This window comes from Carcharhinus amblyrhynchos, chromosome 26, assembly GCF_965287045.1.
Source record: "Carcharhinus amblyrhynchos chromosome 26, sCarAmb.v2.hapA, whole genome shotgun sequence".
NCBI classification, from domain to species: domain Eukaryota; kingdom Metazoa; phylum Chordata; class Chondrichthyes; order Carcharhiniformes; family Carcharhinidae; genus Carcharhinus; species Carcharhinus amblyrhynchos.
The window spans coordinates 42218198-42237608 of NC_137349.1; the positions used below are offsets into that span (position 1 = coordinate 42218198).

A 19411-nucleotide genomic window follows, 5' to 3' on the forward strand; every position below is an offset into this window, starting at 1 on the left:
CAAACCCAAGATCAAGCTATCCCACTCTCTCTCATTCTGGTGTGCTCCATGTGCCTATCCAGTAACCACTTGAAAGTTCCTAAAGTGTCCGACTCCACTATCACAGCAGGCAGTGCATTCCACACCCCAACCACTCTGAGTAAAGAATCTAACTCGGACATCCCTCCTATATCTCCCACCACGAACCTTAAAATTAAGCCCCCAGTAACAACTACGTCCACCGGAGGAAATAGTCTCAGCACGTCCACTCTATCTATCCCCCTCATCAGCTTATAAACCTCTATTAAATCGCCTCTCATCCTCCTCCACTCTAAAGAGTAAAACCCCAGCTCCCTCAACCTTTCCTCATAAGACCTACCCTCCAAACCTGCTAAATCTCCTCTGCGCATTCTCTCCAATGCTTCCACATCCTCCTTACAGTGAGGTGACCAGAACTGCATACAATATTCCAAATGTGGTCTCACCAAGGTCCGGGGGACTTATCGACCCTCAGGTTTTTCAGAATTGCTAATACATCTTCCCTCAGAACATCTACCTCATTCATCCTATCACCTTATATCACGCACTCATCTTCAAAAACATGGCCCCTCCTTAGTGAACACTGAAGAAAAGTATTCATTCAATGCCTCGCCTATCTCTTCAGACTCCATGCACAAGTTCCCACTACTATCCTTGACTGGCCCTAACCTCACTCTGGTCATTTTTTTATTTCCCACATATTTCTCACATCTCCCTCTTGAAGAGCTCTTATTTTTACTGGTTGTAGTATCTTCCTAGAAAAAACATCCACTCAGCATCAACTCTGTCAGGATCTTGTATACTTAAATAAGTCCATCTCTCATTCTTCCAAACTCTAATGGATACAGGCCCAGCCTATCTTTTCATTAGCAATCAGTGTTTTAGACATCATCCCATATTTGGTTAGAGACATATCCCTTTCTCTCCTAAGGAATGTGATTATTCCTGCCGTGTCCCAGGATAGGGATCCTCTAAGATATCATCATTCAATATATACAAGGACAGGTGTCTAGATGGATTAAGAACTGGCTTCGTAATAGGAGACAGTGAGTAGTAGTGGAAGGGTCCTTTTCTAGCTGGAGGTCTGTAACTAGTGGTGTGCTGCAGGGCTCAGTACTGGGACCTTTGTTATTTGTAATATACATAAATGGCTTGGAAGAGGGAGTATGTGGTGTGATCAAGTTTGCAGATGATACGAAGATGGCTGGACTTGCCGATAGTGAGGAGCAGTGTCAGGCAATACAGCGGGATATAGATAGGCTGGTGTATTGGGCAGAGAAATGGCAGATGGAATTTAATCCAGATAAATGCGAGGTGATGCATTTCGGAAGAAAGAATGTAGGGGGGAGTTGCATGATAAATGGTAGGCCTATTAAGAGGATAGAAACGCAGAGGGACCTGGGGGTGCAAGTACACAAGTCCTTGAAGGTGGCAGTACAGGTGGAGAAGGTGACGAAGAAGGCCTATGGTATGCATGCCTTTATAGGGAGGGGTGTAGAATATAAAAGCTGGCGTCTAATGTCACCGTTGTTTAGAACGTTGGTTCGCCTGCATTTGGAGTACTGCGTCCAGTTCTGGTCGCCTTACTACCGGAAGGACGTGGAGACCCTGGAGAGAGTGCAGAGGAGGTTTACCAGGATGCTGCCTGGTATGGAAGGACTGAGCTACAAGGAAAGATTGGGCAAATTGGGGCTGTTCTCCTTAGGAAGGCAGAGGATGAGGGGAGATCTAATAGAGGTGTATAAGATTATGAAGGGTATAGATAAAGTGAACAGTGGTAAGCTTTTTCCTAGGTTGGATACAATAATTACGAGGGGCCACGGACTTAGGGTGAGGGGGGCCGAGGTATAATTCGGATGTTAGAGGGAGGTTTTTCACACAGAGAGTGGTGGGGGCCTGGAATGCACTGCCAAATAAGGTTGCGGAGGCAGGCACGCCGGGGTTGTTTAAGGCTTACTTAGACAGGCACATGAGCGGACTAGAGATGGAAGGATACAGGAGACTTTTCTAAATAAAGATCAAGGGCTTTGGGACGTCCCTGGGAATCAATTGATTCCTATGGACCTGCCAAAATATTTCATGGCTCACTTGCTTTATTTCTGCACTTCTGGGGATTCCGTAAATGTCTAAGTTTTGTATGTTTATTGACGTCTTTTCTTTTACTTCACAGGTGATTCGGTCCGCCTTGTTGACCAACAAGGGGCATACACGCGGTGGGTTGTGCGATGGCTGCTCTTGGATATTGCTTCGAGAGTTGCCTAGTGCTTCATGTCGTTAGTGTATGCTTAAACTGGACCATCTAACGGGCAACATGACAATTCTGTGACTATCACTGTTTGCTGTGCAGATACATGGATTTGGGTCAGTGTCTGTGGGAGTTTGCACATTCTCCCCGTGATTGCGTGGGTTTTCTCCAGGTGCTCCGGTTTCCTCCCACATCCCAGAAAATGTGCTCTTAGGCTGATTGGTGCAACAAATTGTCCCTAAGTTAGTCTTCCCTCAATCTTCCCCAATAGGTGTAGACAAAGGTCATGGGTAGAGGAGGGCACTCATAATGTTAAAGTGGCGGCGCGGGCTCATTGGGCCGAAGGGACTGTTTCCCGTGCTGTGTTGTTCTTTGTTCTTTATTCATTGCTTTCCAATAGTGCCACTGATTGAACACACATCCCAGACCCAGTGCTCCTCTCCTGCTGACAGTAGGTTTTCTAAATTCTGCTTTGTTTTCTGTTCTTTTTCAGACGTGCAGCATACTCTTACCCAGAAACACAACTCTATGCACAGAATCCTGGAGCCTCGTACTTTGAGTCGCCGGGAAATGCAGTCCAAGTGACCACAGTAGTATCGTCACCCACTGTGGTGCCATCTCACAGTATGGTGGGAACGGTTGGCATTGCAATGGAAGTAGGAGGTGGTCAGATCATCTCGAGTAGTGGTGGAACTTATCTCATCCACGGAGGGACAATGGACAACTCCAGACATCCACTCTCTCACGCCACACGTCCATCACCCGGAACTGTGAGGAAATTAACATTGTTCAAGTGACCATGAATTGCTTTGTACTCCTCTCCTATTCTCCCGCTTTAGCCAGGAAAGACAGACGTGGGGACCAGGCTGCAGATTCAACTCTTCCACCCGGGTTCTGATTAAACCCAGCCCCCCCGGGTACTGATTAAACCCAGCCCCCCGGGCACTGATTAAACCCAGCCCCCCGGGTACTGATTAAACCCAGCCTCCCGGGTTCTGATTAAACCCAGCCCCCCGGGTTCTGATTAAACCCAGCCCCCCGGGTACTGATTAAACCCAGCCTCCCGGGTTCTGATTAAACCCAGCCCCCCGGGTACTGATTAAACCCAGCCCCCCGGGTTCTGATTAAACCCAGCCCCCCGGGTTCTGATTAAACCCAGCCCCCCGGGTTCTGATTAAACCCAGCCCCCCGGGTTCTGATTAAACCCAGCCCCCCGGGTACTGATTAAACCCAGCCCCCCGGGTACTGATTAAACCCAGCCCCCCGGGTTCTGATTAAACCCAGCCCCCCGGGTTCTGATTAAACCCAGCCCCCCGGGTTCTGATTAAACCCAGCTCCCCGGGTTCTGATTAAACCCAGCCCCCCGGGTTCTGATTAAACCCAGCCCCCCGGGTTCTGATTAAACCCAGCCCCCCGGGTACTGATTAAACCCAGCCCCCCGGGTACGGATTAAACCCAGCCCCCCCGGGTACTGATTAAACCCAGCCCCCCGGGTACTGATTAAACCCAGCCACCCCGGTTTCTGATTAAACCCAGCCACCCCGGTTTCTGATTAAACCCAGCCCCCCGGGTACTGATTAAACCCAGCCCCCCGGGTACTGATTAAACCCAGCCCCCCGGGCACTGATTAAACCCAGCCTCCTGGATACTGATTAAACCCAGCCCCCCCGGATACTGATTAAACCCAGCCCCCCCGGGTACTGATTAAACCCAGTCCCCCGGGTACTGATTAAACCCAGCCACCTGGCAGTACTGTCTAGTTTTCTTTCAGGGTAACTTTACTGCTGATCTGGATCAGATGACTGAAGCTTGATGAATGAATTTGAGTGAATTTTGCTAACCAGTTGTCACAATGATAATCATCAGGTAGTTGGGTTAATGATCCAGAGGGGTGGCATTCTGAATAAATCAATCTATTATAATTACAGACCTTCAAAGTGATTGCATTGTAGGTACAGCACACAATTAGCCCATGCTGATGATATCCCTAGGGTAAGGGGTTTGGATGGAGAGGAGTTTGTTAGGTGTGCTCAGGAGTGTTTCCTGACACAGTACGTGGATAAGCCTATGAGAGGAGAGGCTGTACTCGACAAAGAAAGAACAAAGGAGAACAAAAACAGTCCGGGAAACAGGCCCTTCGGCCCAACGAGCCCGCGCCACCATCTCAACGCCACCAGTCACCCTCTCCACCCACGACCCCTGTCTGATGTTTTATGGCATTCCACATTGAGGGAAACTGATTTAGGGACAATTTATTACTGCCAATCAGCCTAAGAGCACATCTTTGGGATATGGGAGGAAACCGGAGCACCCCAGAGAAAACCCACGCAAGCACGGGGAGAATGCGCAAACTCCCACAGACACCGGCCCAAATCCATGTGTCTGCACAGCAATCAGTGATAGTCACTGAGCTGTCGTCTTGCCCAGTATCTGGTCCAGTTTAGGCACACACTAATGACATGAAGCACTAGGCCAATCTCGAACAACCAAGAGCAGCCCAAGTACGACCCATCGCGTGTATGCCCCTCGTTGGACACAAGGCAGACCGACTTAAAACCTGTGAATGAAAAGGAAAAAAAACATTATTATTGTATCATATCCATTTACCTTACCAGGGACGCCCCAATGCTAATGACCCTTATTTAAAACAATCTCCTGTATCCACCCATCTCCAACCCACTCATGTGCCTGTCTAAGTTACTCTTAAATGACTCTAGCGTGTTTGCCTCCACCACCTTACTTGGCAGAGCATTCCATACCCCCACTACCCTCTGTGTGGAAAAACCTCCCTCTAATATCTGTGTTATACCTCTCCCCCCTCACCTTAAGTCCATGACGCAACTTGTGGGCCGAAGGGTCTGTTTGTGCTGTAGTGTACTATGTTCTATGTTTATGCTTCACTTTAGCCTCTTCCCATCCTTCCTCATCTCAATAAGTCACGACAACCCGCTATTCTCTACCGCTCATTTACTGGTCTAGCTTCCCCTTAAACACTCTGCTTCAACTGCTACCTCTAGTCGTTGAGTTCCACATTCTCACCACTTTCTGGGTAAAGAAGTTTCTTTGAATCTTATTTAATTTCCAATTTCTCACTGATGGCCTCTATCACAGAATCACATGACTCTTTTGGTGCAGAAAGAGGCTATTTGGCCCATCATGTCTGCACTCGCTCTTCGAATGAGCACTTTGATTTAATGTCATTCCCCTACCTTTAGCCCATACCCTTGCACATTATTTCCATTCGATTAATAATTTAATGTCCCCTTGAATGCCTCGATTGAACCTGTTTCCACTACACTTTCAAGCAGTGCATTCCAGACCTGAACCACTGCTGTGTAAAAGGTTTTTCTCATATTTGCTTCTTTTGAAATCACTTTAAATCTGTGCTCTAGCTTGCCTCTCTTACATTGCATTTGATTCAACCTTTGAAGTGTTATTTTGTGTTAATGAAATCCTTTGGTCATTGGTGTCTCCATTTCACCTTAACCTTTCTCATTTTCTTGACTTTCCTTCAGTTTCCTACACTGCACTTGATATTTTTTGTAACTCCTTGAGATTTGTTATTAGCTTCTTTTTAGGTGTTGGCTGTTCAGAGGGTGGCACGGTGGCACAATGGTTAGTACTGCTGCCTCACAGTGCCAGGGACCCAGGGTGATTCTGGCTTCGGGTGATTGTGTGGAGTTTGCACATTCTCCCCATGCCTGCGTGGGTTTCCTCCAGCTGCTCTGGTTTTATCCCACGTTACAAAGATGTGTGGATCAGGTTGATTGGCCATGCTAAATTTCCCCTTAGTATCAGGGCAACTGGAGAGTAAATACAAGGGGTTGGAAAGGATTGTTGTTGATGCAGGCTTGATGGGCCAAATGGCCTCCTTCTGCACTGTAGGGATTCTATGATTTGATATCTAATAAATATCAGAGCAGCGATGAAAGCAATCTAATAAAAATCAGCCAAGAAGGCTATTTCTTGACTAGTCTCAACAACATCCTCAAGGCCTTTGCAAGAAACTTCATTCATAAACAAAATGACTAACAAAAATAATTCATACACAGATTGAAATTAAGAATTAGCCAACTGGAAGGAAACAGAAATAGTAAAGGAAACCAAACCATAAATAGGGAATGGATGGACTGAGGGAGGAGCTGGGATCTCTCCTGTTTCAGGTGTGCCTTACAGATGTGTAATCAATCTCAATGAAAGGTTGATATATTTAGAGATTGTAACAAGTTAGGGAATGGTGTTACCTCAAGGTGTTGTAGAGAATGTACACCACACAAACAGGCCATTCAGTTAATCTGTACCACAATCAAATTCAGAGCAAAATGAAAAGAAAGTATGCTCAGTAGGGCTTGGTAAATGAAGTTCATTGCAGGCAAATTTATTGGAAGTGAAAATCGAGACGTACTTCATGAATTTGCTAAGTGGAAAATTGAGGGAGCTTTGGAGTGTTAACTCATCACTCACCATGTCCGAGAACTTAAAGAGAGCAATAAACAAAGAAACACGGAAGTAAAATATTGTAGATCTGAAATAAAAACACAAACTGGTGAAAATGCTGGGCAGACCTAGCAGTATCTGTGTCGAGAGAACATCATTAATGTTTCATTAATGTTTCAGGTTGGTGATCTTTCTCCAAAAGTCAAAGAAAGCTAGCCATATCCCTTAAACAATTGTGAGTTATTGAACTTGTGATAAAATCTGTATAAATTTGGTCTAATCCTCTACTGTGCAAGTATCACATTTATCATTTCATTTCCTAATTTTAGTTTGGCGTAGTTGGTCACAGTCTGTGTGAATCAGAAGACTGTGTATTAAGACTCGTATGAGAGTGTGAGACCCTGATACTTTAATATCCACCTCTGTAAGCTAACATGGGTTTAAAGATCTCGTGCTGCTACTCAGGATAGGGAGCTATCCTGATGTTGTAGTACTTGTGAACAAATCCTTCTATTTCAAGAGCAGCAAACGGAAAGTCTAAAGTTATGTTCCTTGTTGCAGCTTGGATGTAATGTTGCATTTTTAGAAAGCTGTTTTAGAATCATAGAATCGCTACAGTGCAGAAGGAGGCCATTTGGCCCATCGAATCTGCACTGACCACAATCCCACCCAGTCTCCACTCCCGTAATGCCACATATTTACCCTGCTCATCCCCCTGACACTAGGGTCAATTCCCCATGTTCAATCAACCTAACCTGCATATCTTTGGACTGTGGGAGCAAACTGGAGCATCTGGAGGAAACCCATGCAGACACAGGGAGAATGTACAAATTCCACACACACAGTCATCTGAGGCTGGAATTGAACCTGTGTCTCTGGCACTGTGAGGCAGCAGTGCTAACCAGCGTGCCACCACGCAGGTTACCCACTTCTCACAACTGGGAAACCGAAGGTTACAGCATGGATAAACTTTGAAAAACAAATTAGGAGCTGGAATAATTTTAATAAATGCATATATCAATATTTAGTTGTACATTTTTAATTTTGAAATTTGCAAGTTATGCTAATTCTGGACACTAAATGGTTGTGTCATTTATACATCTTACTCCTTTCACATATTTGTTAGTCACAGTGATAAATAAATTAGCTGCTTTATGGTGCTTTAATCTCATACACTCTAATCTGATAGATTGAAATGGCAATCGAGAACCTCCAGAAATCTGAAGGGATCACGGCCCATAAAAGTACCCTGTTGAACAGCCATGTGAGTATCTACATTTACTAAAGCTTTCCCACCCAGTGAAGCTTCAGAATTTTGAAATTATTAGCACTTTCGATATTGAAATGTTACATCAAGAATGATTGTAAAGAGTTAAGAGAAAAGACTGGAGGTCAATGGGATAACTGATAATAACTGTCTTACCTACTAAATATTGTTCACATGCTCCTTTACTTCATTTAGTGTAACTCTCCAGGAAAGGAGGCTCTGGTTTTCTCATTCACCTGTTAATTATGAAGTAGCCTACACTGAAAATAAAGAGCAGAGTGGTCAGTGTTTGTAATTTGTATAAACAGTATAACTCACACTATGACAGGGCAAGTGTTTCTATACCAGTGCTAGAGGTTCTGCAAATGACATGAACTCCCTGTGCTGGGAATGGTAATGTCGGCCAGGGTTCCGGCAACTTCTGTTTGTGTAGGTAGCCAATAAGGATTAAGTCAGATCCTGCTAGTCTGCTCCTCATTAGCATCCTCTCTGCAGACACTCATTATCTTGAAACAAGTGGAAAACACTGCCATAAAAACATACCCTAGCATGGAAGCAACATCTTCGCAAAAAGAGCTGAAGGATTTGGAGACAGACAAATGGTAATTTAAAATGTATATATTTTTGATCCACTGATAGTATGGTTTGGGTTAAAGTACATTAAACTCTTCAGTTTGATTCACAGCATTGACAGACAGCCTGGCAACCATTAATACTGAAGCAGTCATTTTTTTTTAATCTGCTCATTTATGCAGGGCCTACAGCTGAGAGGTCAGCACTAAATGACGCCAAGCAAGACAGTTCTCAAATATACTTTTGGCTTATGTGGTCAGACAGCCTGTGTTAAGCAGAATCAGGTTATTGGAGCAGCACCTTCAGAGTTTTCTGGATTTTTGCAATGTGGGTGGTTAACATAGTTGACAAGTGTCTCCTCATTTGCTCCTATAAGGCTTCCTTTCTACATTGTTTGTAATCCAAATAGTTCAGGTTCTGAAGGTTTCTACACAATGTGGAAGGCATGGACAGGAATGAACATCCCCCCTGGTGAGGGGCAAATGATTGTCTCCTGTAGATTGGCTGGCCAATATAAAGGGGACGATCTTACGTTTCATCCCGCCGGGCAATGGGCGGGGTGAGCTGGCAAGATCGAGAGCCGAGAAATCAGATTTGTGCCCGATTTCTTCCCTCTCACGATCTTACCAGCACCAGATATCCAGCATGATCAATCTCACACCCATTTCCGGCAAGAGGCTAAATAATTTATTTAAGTTCAATTTGCTTTTAATTTAACTATCGTTTAGGCTCACTCGCCTGTGTAGCCTCGCCGAGTGTTGTCAGACTTTTTACTGTAGCCTCGCCGGGACAGGTTCTCTCTGGTGAGAATCACAGCTGGTCCCCAGCAACGTGGACCAGTCATGATGGCATCGACGATAGAACCAGAGGCCATTGCGCACCCACCCCACCCCCAAAGGTCGAGGGCAAGGGCTGGGTGCTACTAGGGCAGTGCCAGCCTGGCATCCTGGCACTGCTGTCAGGCTGGGGGCTGGGGGAGGTGATGGGGAGGGTGCTGGGCCGAGGTTGGCTGCAGCAGCAGGGACCTGAGAGGTGTCTCAGATATGTCAGGAATCTGCTGTTTGCCATTGAGCATATGCAGTTACAGAGTCCTGTACATGCGCAATAACGTCCTCTGCTGCTACAGCAGACCTGCTGGCAATTGAAGTCCCGCTCCTTTCCCCCACAGGCAAGGAATGGTTTAGCCCTTTTTACCTGCACTCAGTGAATAAGATATTTGATTTGAACTTGCCCAAAAAATGGGACTGAAACTCTCCCGTTTTCACATCCGTCCTGGACTGACAAATATTTTTGATAAGGTCAACTCCAAAGTCTGCTTATTTACTTAATTGCCATTGATCCAGGCCCCCCCACCAAGCTCTGCCCATTGAAGCCATGACTTGACCAAATCATCTTACAAAATGCACATGGGAATCGGATGATCTCTCTGTGCTTTCTATCCCACCTTGCACTGCAATAGTATTGACTCTGAAACCACGGATCCAGATACATCTGCTGCCCTTGTTCTTCCGGTTGGTAAAAAGTTGTGCATTTGGAGGAGGCTGACTATTTGCTGGAGGGCATTTGTATGTAGTTTATTATGCTGCAGGTTTGCACTGGTGGTGGAAGCAGTGAATGTTTAAGATGGTGAATGAAGGGACAGTCAAAGTGGCATGCTTTGTCCTGAATTGCATTGATCTTTCCGAGTGCTGTTGGAGCTGCACTCATCCAGGCAAGTGAAGAATATTTCATCACACTCCTGAGTTGTGCCTTGTAGATGGTGGACAGGCTTTGGGGAGTCAGGAGGTGAGTTACTAACCACAGGATTCCCAGCCTTTGACCTTGTAGCTCTTGTAGCCACAGTATTTATATGGTTAGTCCAGTTCAGTTTCTGGGTAATGGTAACCCCAGAGTGTTTATAGTGGGGGATTCAGTGATAGTAATGCGATTGAATGTTAGGGGGAGATGGTTTGGTTCTCTCTTATTGGAGATAGTTGTTACCTGGCATGAATGTTACTTGCCACTTATCTGCTCAAGCCTGAATATTGTCCAGGTTTTATAAGAACATAACATAAGAAATAGGAGCAGGAGTAGGCCATCTAGCCCTTCGAGCCTGCCCCACCATTCAATAAGATCATGGCTACATATGGACCTGGACTGCTCCAGTATCTGAGGAGTTGTGAATGCTAGTGAACACTGCACATTTACAATCCTCGTGGAGACTACTAATGTAAGAAGAATTAACTTCTCAGACAATCCCAATGGAAGAAACAAATGGTCAAGATTTCACTAAAAAATCCTGATTGTAACAGCCAAACCAAATATCAACAAAAATTTAACATGAATAACGGGCAAATTGTATTCAATAGGAGCTATAAGTTACACTTTAAATAGCCGATACAACAAAATTAAATCCCTCAGATATCTTACTTAGAGATATTTCAGTACTTCCAGCACGTACTTGGCACCCATGCAGCCCAAGTTTGTTTCATAATTCTATCTTTCCCCAGTAGAGTTCACCCACTCTGTCACAGTGGATAGCCTCTGACAACAACCAGGAATTCCAATTAAAATACTCCTCCCAGAAGCCTAGATTTTAGCTTTTAATTCAGTCTCAAAAAATTGCAGGCTTTAAAACCATTTCACCACCTCAATCATGGGCAAACAGTCACACATCTGACCTTATGATGGAGGGGAGGTCATAGATGAAACAGCTGTAGATGATAGGGTCTAAATGCTACCCTGAGGAATTAACCTGCAGCTTTTGACTTTGAGACTTTGAATCAGATTCCTTGTGTGGTGTTTCCTTTGCAATTGTTTGTTATTTAACTTTTCGCCGACTTATCAGAAATTTCAGTTCTCACATATTAATTTAGTGAACTGACGAGTAAACGAAGCAGTTTAACTGTGTTCAGTATGGATGGGTGACACACTGTCTCTATTCAACACAGCTTCAGTGGCTCCTCGATAACTATGAAACTGCTGAGGGAGTTAGCCTCCCCCGGAGTTCCCTCTACAACCATTACCTACGGCACTGTCAAGAACAGAAGCTCGATCCCGTCAATGCAGCTTCTTTTGGCAAACTGATTCGTTCTGTGTTCATGGGGCTGAGGACCAGAAGACTGGGAACAAGGTCAGGGTAAAAAAAAGTTTGCTCGTCAATATAAATGCACATTAGAAATAGTTTTGTTTTAACATGGCCTGCAGTGAAACTTATCCCATGGCAACATTGTTGAGGCCAGAGTTGCTTTAGTGCTCCGGACCTAATAAACAGCAAGCGCCAGACTTGAGTGCAAGTAATATAGATATTTTTGATTTCCATTGACATCTTAGTTTGAACATTAGCCTTGAAGGAGTGTGCTAATACTTCACAGAACTTAAAACTTGAAGTCACTATTTATGCCACGGCACAGCAGGTTGGCTGAAATTTTGGACACAAAAATTAATTGGCTGTGCTTAATTGGGAATATTGCAAACTTATTTGTCAAAAACTTATTTGGTTTAAAACCAGTATTTCTACTGCAATGACATATTCGATGCATATTTACAGAATGAAAATTAATCTTTTGTATATTTTCCACTTATTTGAAATAGTCATTGCAATATTTTAGTTGTTCACAGTGGCATTCACTGTTTATTCCTTCAGCCATCTTTAGGTTTATATAATTTTCCTGTGTTTCAGGGGAAATTCGAAGTATCATTACTATGGGATTCGTCTAAAGCCAGATTCACCGTTGAACCGTTTACAAGAGGATATGCAGTACATGGCAATGCGGCAACAACCAGTGCATCAGAAACAGAGGTATAATCCTCACATCCCACCACCTTACACACACACACACGTACACGTACACATAACACATACAATATACACATGAACACACACAGATATATACACACACACATACCAATATATACACACATTCACAGATATACATACGCACACACACACATACAAATATACACATAAACACATACAGCTGGGTGGCACAAGTGGTTAGCACTGCTCCCTCACAGCTCCAGGGACCTGGATTTGATTCCCGGCTCAGGTCCCTGTCTGTGTGGAGTTTGCACATTCTCCCCGTGCCTGTGTGAGTTTCCTCTGGATAGTCTGGTTTCCTCCCACAGTCCAAAGATTAGGGTTAGGTTGATTGACCATGATAAAATTGCCCCTTAGTTTCCTGAGATGCCTAAGTTAGAGGGATTAGTGAATAAAATATGTAGGGATATGGTGGTGGTAGTGCCTGAGTGGGATTGTGGTCAGTACTGACTTGATGGGTCAAATGGCCTCTTTCTGCACTGCAGGGTTCTATGATTCTATGACTCTGAATATTAGTCAGTACTGATTGACTGAACCCATATCTTATATGTTTGAAATGGTGTTAACCTCTTTCAGTAGTTCAGTTGTAAAGAATCAAATCAATCTTTCTTTTGATGGTCATTTTATAGACTTAAAAATGTCTGAGAAACAGCTTGGCTTGGCAATGTTTATAATTGTAAATGGCTTTTTATGTAATAAATCTTATAGCTTTAATTATTTTCATTTTAATTGGCCATTTCAGCTAAAGTGTACCTTTATCTTGTACCTTCATATAGTTTCCTTTTTGTAAGTTTGCTGCTTTTCTCTTTAGGTTTAAACCTATGCAGAAGTTGGATGGTGTAGGAGACAATATGCCTGGAAATGGACAACACGCAGCTCCAACAACCCCGGAGCAATCTGTAGCTGCACAAAGCCAGCACCACCAGCAATTTCTTGGTCAGTCAATTAATCTTATACTGTTAGTTTCAGAGGGACCTAATCCTCTCCAGGTTATCAGGAACCTCATTTTAACTGTGTCAGGTTTCCAACATCATAGAAACACTACAGAGTGCTCTACCATTATGCGGTTCTGCTTATCCTTGTCACTCCAGTTCTTTCCTCATGTAATTGGCTTTCACCAGCTGTTTTTCCACCTCTCTCTGGCTTACCTTTATTGCTTGACATGCATTAGCATTGGTTTAAATTTTTTGGATATAATCACAGATTCAAACCTAAACTGAAATGTGTCGAAAGGTTTGTGATATGCTCAAGGGTCAATGATATTTTGAGCTAAAAAGCATCACGTAATGTGTATCTTGTAGCAAACTTGACACACTGCTGACCAGTCCGGCTGAGTATGGCACCTGCAGGGCCAGTGCAGATACCACTAGGATTGAAGTGATTGTGCATGTGTAAAACATACTTGTATGTCTCTAAACATTTTAAAATTATTGTTGTTCACAATAGATATGTCTCGTGCACTGCCAGAGTTTATTGATGCAGAGATTGGTAGCTGTCCTTTGCCAGAGGATATCACACTGAATGAAGTGAAGACATTACAGACATTGTACAGAGAGCACTGTGAGGTGAGATGTACTGAGTGATGGGAGGTTGGGGTGAATGGTTCAGGAGAGGTGGCTGCTTCAAATCAAGCCCTACATCACCTTGCCTTTCTTGGATCCGTACTGTGCTTCTTATATTGTGTTCTTGTACTGCCTAATTCCCTGTCTTCTCAGGGATACTGGGTTCTGCTGAATCTTGTATTTATTTATGCCTTATCATGTGGAGAATCCTTTCCTTGGCACAGCTTAGTGAAAAAAATGTATCTCTCCATGTTGCTCAGCTTGAACAAACCCTGTAGTTTGAAGTTCATTACTGGTGGATCCCACTAATGAAGGGATATTTTTATTGTTTGGCAATCACAGGAAGATCGAGCCTTTCTAATATCTCTAATATATCAATTTCTTGCATAAGAACATAAGAAGTAGGAGCAGGAGTAGGCCATCTAGCCCTCCGAGCCTGTCCCACCATTCAATAAGATCATGGCTGATCTGAAGCGGCTCAGTTCCACTTTCCCGCTTTCGCCCCATAATCCTTAATTCCCTCATCTGCCAAAAACCTATCTACCCGTGTCTTATATATTTAGTGAGGTAGCCTCCACCACTTCAACGGGCAGAGAATTCCAGAGATTCACCACCCTTTGAGTGAAGAAGTTCCCCCTCAACTCTGTTCTAAACTGCCCCCCCCTTACCTTGAGGCTGTGCCCTCTAGTCCTGCTGTCCTTTCTGAGTGGGAAGAATCTCTCTACCTCTACCTTATCCATCCCTTTATAAGATCTCTATAAGATCCCTCCTCATCCTTCTAAACTCCAACGAGTACACACCCAGTCTATTTAGTCTCTCTTCATAGTCTAACCCCCTCATCTCCGGTATCAGCCTAGTGAACCTTCTCTGCACTCCCTCCAAGGCCAAAATATCCTTGCGCAAGTGCGGCGACCAAAACCGCACACAGTACTCCAGCTGCGGCCTCACCAGTGCCCTGTACAGTTGCAGCAAGCCCTCCCTGCTTTTATATTCTAACCCCCTCGCTATAAAGGCCAGCATCCCATTCGTCTTCTTGATCACCTGATGCACCTGCAGACTGGGTTTTTGCGACTCATGCACAAGGACCCCCAGGTCCCTCTGCACCGTAACATGCTGCAGCTTTTCACCCTTTAAATAGTAATCCCTCCTACTATTATTCCTTTATGCCCATCTAGTGTTCATATCCCATCTAGTGGCCATATATTATGCCCATCTAGTGTTTCAATTACTTCTCTTTTACTATGATTTTTACAGCATCTGCTTCCTTGGTGAAGGCAGATGCAAAGTATTCATTTAGTAGCTAAGCCATACCCTCTGCTTTCATGAGTAGATTTATTTTTGGTCCCTAATTGGCTTCAAATCTCCTTAATAGCATTTTAGTATGTATATGTCTAAATAAGACAGCTGGATTGCCTTACATGTTAGCTGCCCATTTCTTCTCACACTCTCTCTCGCTCCAATTTCCTTTTACACTTAACTTCTGATTCTCAGCTTGCTTCTCATTTGTATTATGAACTTGACATCTGTCATACATCATCTTTTTTTGTTTCAGTTTACTCTATCTCTGTTTCTGTCATCTGGGAGTTCTGGCTTTATTTTTCCCCTTTATGTGAATGTAATCAACTATACCAGAGCTATCTCCTCTTTAAAGGCAGCCCAGTGTTCTGCTACAAGTTTGCCTGCTAATCTTTGACTCCAAGTTACCCAGGCAAGATTGATTTCTCACTCCACTGAAATTAGCCTTCCTTCAATTTTGTATTTTCACTCTGAATTTTTTTTTAAATAATTAATCCAAACCACTCTTCATTGAAAGTTATCACCAACTGTCACTGATTACAACTACTGTCCATTTGACCCACTTCATTCCCAAAAACTAGACTCAGCAATATGTCCTTCATCATTACAAAAGGAAAATGTTACAAAGACTTGAAATCAGAAATAAAAGCAGAATATGTGGGAAATACTGCACGTGTCAGGCAGTATCTGTGGATAAAGAAACAGTTAACATTTTGATTTGATGTATTATTGTCACACGTATTAACATACAGTGAAAAGTATTGTTTCTTGCGCGCTATACAGACCAAACATACCATTCATAGAGAAGAAAAAGGAGTACAGAATGTAATGTTACTGTCATAGGGTGTTGAGAAAGATCAATTTAATGCAAGGTAAGTCCATTCAAAAGTCTGACAGCAGCAGGGAAGAAGCTGTTCTTGAGTGGGTTGGTACGTGACTTCAGACTTTTGTATCTTTTTCCCGAAGGAAGAAGGTGAAAGAGAGAATGTTCGGGGTGCGTGGGGTCCTTAATTACGCTGGCTGCTTTTCCAAGGCAGCGGGATGTATAGACAGCGTCAATGGATAGGAAGCTGGTTTGCGTGATGGATTGGGTTACATTCACGACCTATTTTACTTTTTTGCGGTCTTGGGCAGAGCAGGAGCCATACCAAGTTGTGATACAACCAGAAAGAATGCTTTCTATGGTTCATCTATCAAAGCTGGTGAAAGTCATGGCTGACATACCAAATTTCCTTAGTCTTCTGAGAAATTAGAGATATTGGTGGGCTTTCTTAACGATAGTGTCGGCATGGGAGGACCAGGACAAGTCGTTGTTGATCTGGCCTTTCTACTTTGTTCTCGTTGATGTAGACAGGGACATATCCTCTACTACACTTCCTGAAGCCGATGACTATCTCCTTCGTTTTGTTGATGTTGAGGGAGAGATTATTGTTGATTTCAGGTCAATGACCTTTTATGAAAACTGTTCTGTGTTCTGAGGAAGAACCATTGACCTGAAACGTTAACTCTACTTTCCTCTCTCTCCATAGATGCTGCCTGACCTGCTGGATATTTCCAGGATTTCTGCTTCTTATGCCTTCTTCCTCTTTAGGCTGAAAAAAATACAAGTTTAGAAAATTCTCCTGAATGCTTTGAAAACTCATCTCCCTCTTTGCCCTTTACACTATTATTATCCAGTCTGTGTTAGGATAATTGAAATCCTCCTTTACTTCTATTTGGTTTTACATCTCAGTGTAATTTTCCTGAAACTCTGTTCCTCAAGATCTTTTCTGCTGGTTGAAGGCCTATAAAATAAATTGAGTATTGGAATGGTTTTCTGTTGTCTCTTAAAGTCATATTTCTGAAGAAGCCAAGTGAGCAATCTGATCAGTCTTTGCACTGTGTGGTACGCAATGTAATATTCTGCACTATCTTCAAAAAACCACAAATTACATATTATGATTATGAGAGACTGCAGAGGGACAGATGTGACATTAGGTAGCAAATGCAATGTAAATCCACGCGCAGTAACCCATTCTGAAAGTAAGATTGGGAAAAGTAAAGTGGTAATGTGTTATTGTGGAAAATGAAAGCTCATGGTGTAGAGGTAAGATATTAGTATAGATAGAATCATAAAATCATACTGTGCAGAAGAGGCTCTTTGGCCCATCGAGTCTGCACTGACACATGAGAAGCACCTGACCTCCCACCTAATCCCATTTACCAGCACATGACCCATAGCCCTGAATGTTATGACGTGCCAAGTGCTCATCCATATACTTTTTATCTGGATGTGAGACACCACCATCCTCGCAGGCAACGCATCCCAGACCGTCACCACCCTCTAGGTAAAAAGGTTTTTCCTCACATCTTTCCTAAGCCTCCTGCCCCTCACCTTGAACCAATGTCCTCTACTGATTTGACCTTCCAACTAAGGGGAATGGCTGGTTCTTACCAACTCTGTCTATGTCCCTCATGAGCTTATACATCTTGATCAGGGCACCCTCAGTCTTCTCTGCTCCAATGAAAAGAATCCAAGGCTATCCAACCTCTCTTTATAATTTAAATGTTCCATCCCAGGCAGCATCCTCGTGAATCGCCTCTGCATTCCCTGTAGTGCAATCTCATCCTTCCTATAATGTGGCGATCAGAACTGCACACAGTACTCCAACTGTGGCCTCACCAAAGTTCTTTGCAACTCCAACATGATTTCCTTGCTTTTGTAAGCTATGCCTCAATTGATAAAGGCAAGTGTCCCATATGCCTTTTGCACCGCCCTACTAATATGTCCTTCCGTTTTCAAAGATCTATAAACAAACATGCCAAGGTCCCTTTGTTCCACAGAACTTCCTAGTGTCATGCTGTTTATTGAATATTTCCTTGTCAAATCATTTCCTTCCAAAGTGTATCACCTCACACTTTCCAGGGTTAAATTCCATCTGCCACTTATCTGTCCATTTGACCATTCCGTCCAAATCTTCTTGTAGTCCAAGGCACTCAACCTCACTGTTAAGCAGCCAGCCAATCTTTGTGTCATCCGCAAACTTATTAATCCTACCCCACATGGTCATCCATGTCATTTACATAAATGACAAATAATAGAGGATACAACACAGACCCCCTGTGGTACGCCACTGGACACTGGCTTCCAGTCACTAAAGCAGCCTTCTGTCTTCACCCTCTGTCTCCCACAACTGAGCCAATTTTGAATCCACTTTATCAAATTACCCTGTACCCCATGTGCATTTACTTTCTTTACAAATCTCCCATGTGGGACCTTCCCAAAGGCTTTGCTGAAATCTGTGTAAACTACATCGACTGCACTACCCTAATCTACACACCTGGTCACCTCCTCAAATAATTCAGTCAAATTTGTTAGGCGTGACCCCCATCTGATGAAGCCTCGCTGATTATTCTTAATCAAGCCTTGCTCTCCAAGGCGAGATAGATTCTCTCCTTCAGATTTTTTCCAAAAGTTTTCCCTAACATTGATGTGAGACTCATTGATCTGTAGTTCCCTGGCTTATCTCTACAAAGTCTGACAACACCAGGTTTTAGTCCAACCGATTTATTTGATAGTAAACTCACAAGCTTTCGAGGGGACTCCCTCTTCGTCAGGTGAACATTCACCTGACGGAGAGGGAGTCCCCTCGAAAGCTAGTGAGTTTACTATCAAATAAATCGGTTGGACTAAAACCTAGTGTTGTCAGACTTTTTACTGTGTTTACCCCAGTCCAACGCCGGCACATCCACATCATTATCTCAACAACCCTTCTTAAATAGCGGAACCTCACTATTTTCCAGTCCTCTGGCACCTCCCTGATGGCATCTCCGCATCATGACTAACATCGACACCGCAGACTGCCAGCTTCAAGTGGAGAGGATCTCCAAGAAGATCATGCATATTGACACAGACATCAAATTTCTACATGGCATTTCCACATCATGACCTCCCCGATGGCAGAGAGGAATTGAGAATTTGAATCAGAGTAATCTCCTCCCTTGCTTTTCACAGCAGCCTGGGACACAATTCCGACCTGAAGATTTGTCCGCATTTAAGCCTGCCAACACCTCCAATACCTCGTCATTCCCTATGTCAATTTGCACAAGAACCTTGCAATCTCTCTCCCTGAGTTCCATTCCTTCATCCTCATTTTCTTGGGTGAAGACGCATGTGAAGTATTCATTCAACACTCTACCCATGTCCACTGGCTCCACCTACAGATTGCCCTCTT

The 19411-nt window shown here is 43.7% G+C and overlaps 1 protein-coding gene across 2 annotated transcripts in view; it reads left to right on the forward strand.

Annotated features, from left to right (window-relative positions):
- Positions 1–19411, forward strand: part of LOC145358877 (DNA-binding protein RFX2-like) — a 116977-nt gene that overhangs the window by 63088 nt on the left and 34478 nt on the right. The window contains exons 4-9 of one of the 2 annotated variants that reach the window (XM_080213238.1): positions 2757–3033; positions 7890–7964; positions 11471–11658; positions 12202–12321; positions 13151–13275; positions 13786–13904. In XM_080213238.1, the coding sequence (XP_080069364.1) occupies positions 2757–3033; positions 7890–7964; positions 11471–11658; positions 12202–12321; positions 13151–13275; positions 13786–13904 (904 nt within the window). The remainder of the gene's footprint in view (positions 1–2756; positions 3034–7889; positions 7965–11470; positions 11659–12201; positions 12322–13150; positions 13276–13785; positions 13905–19411) is intronic. The other variant, XM_080213239.1, reaches the window with a different exon arrangement.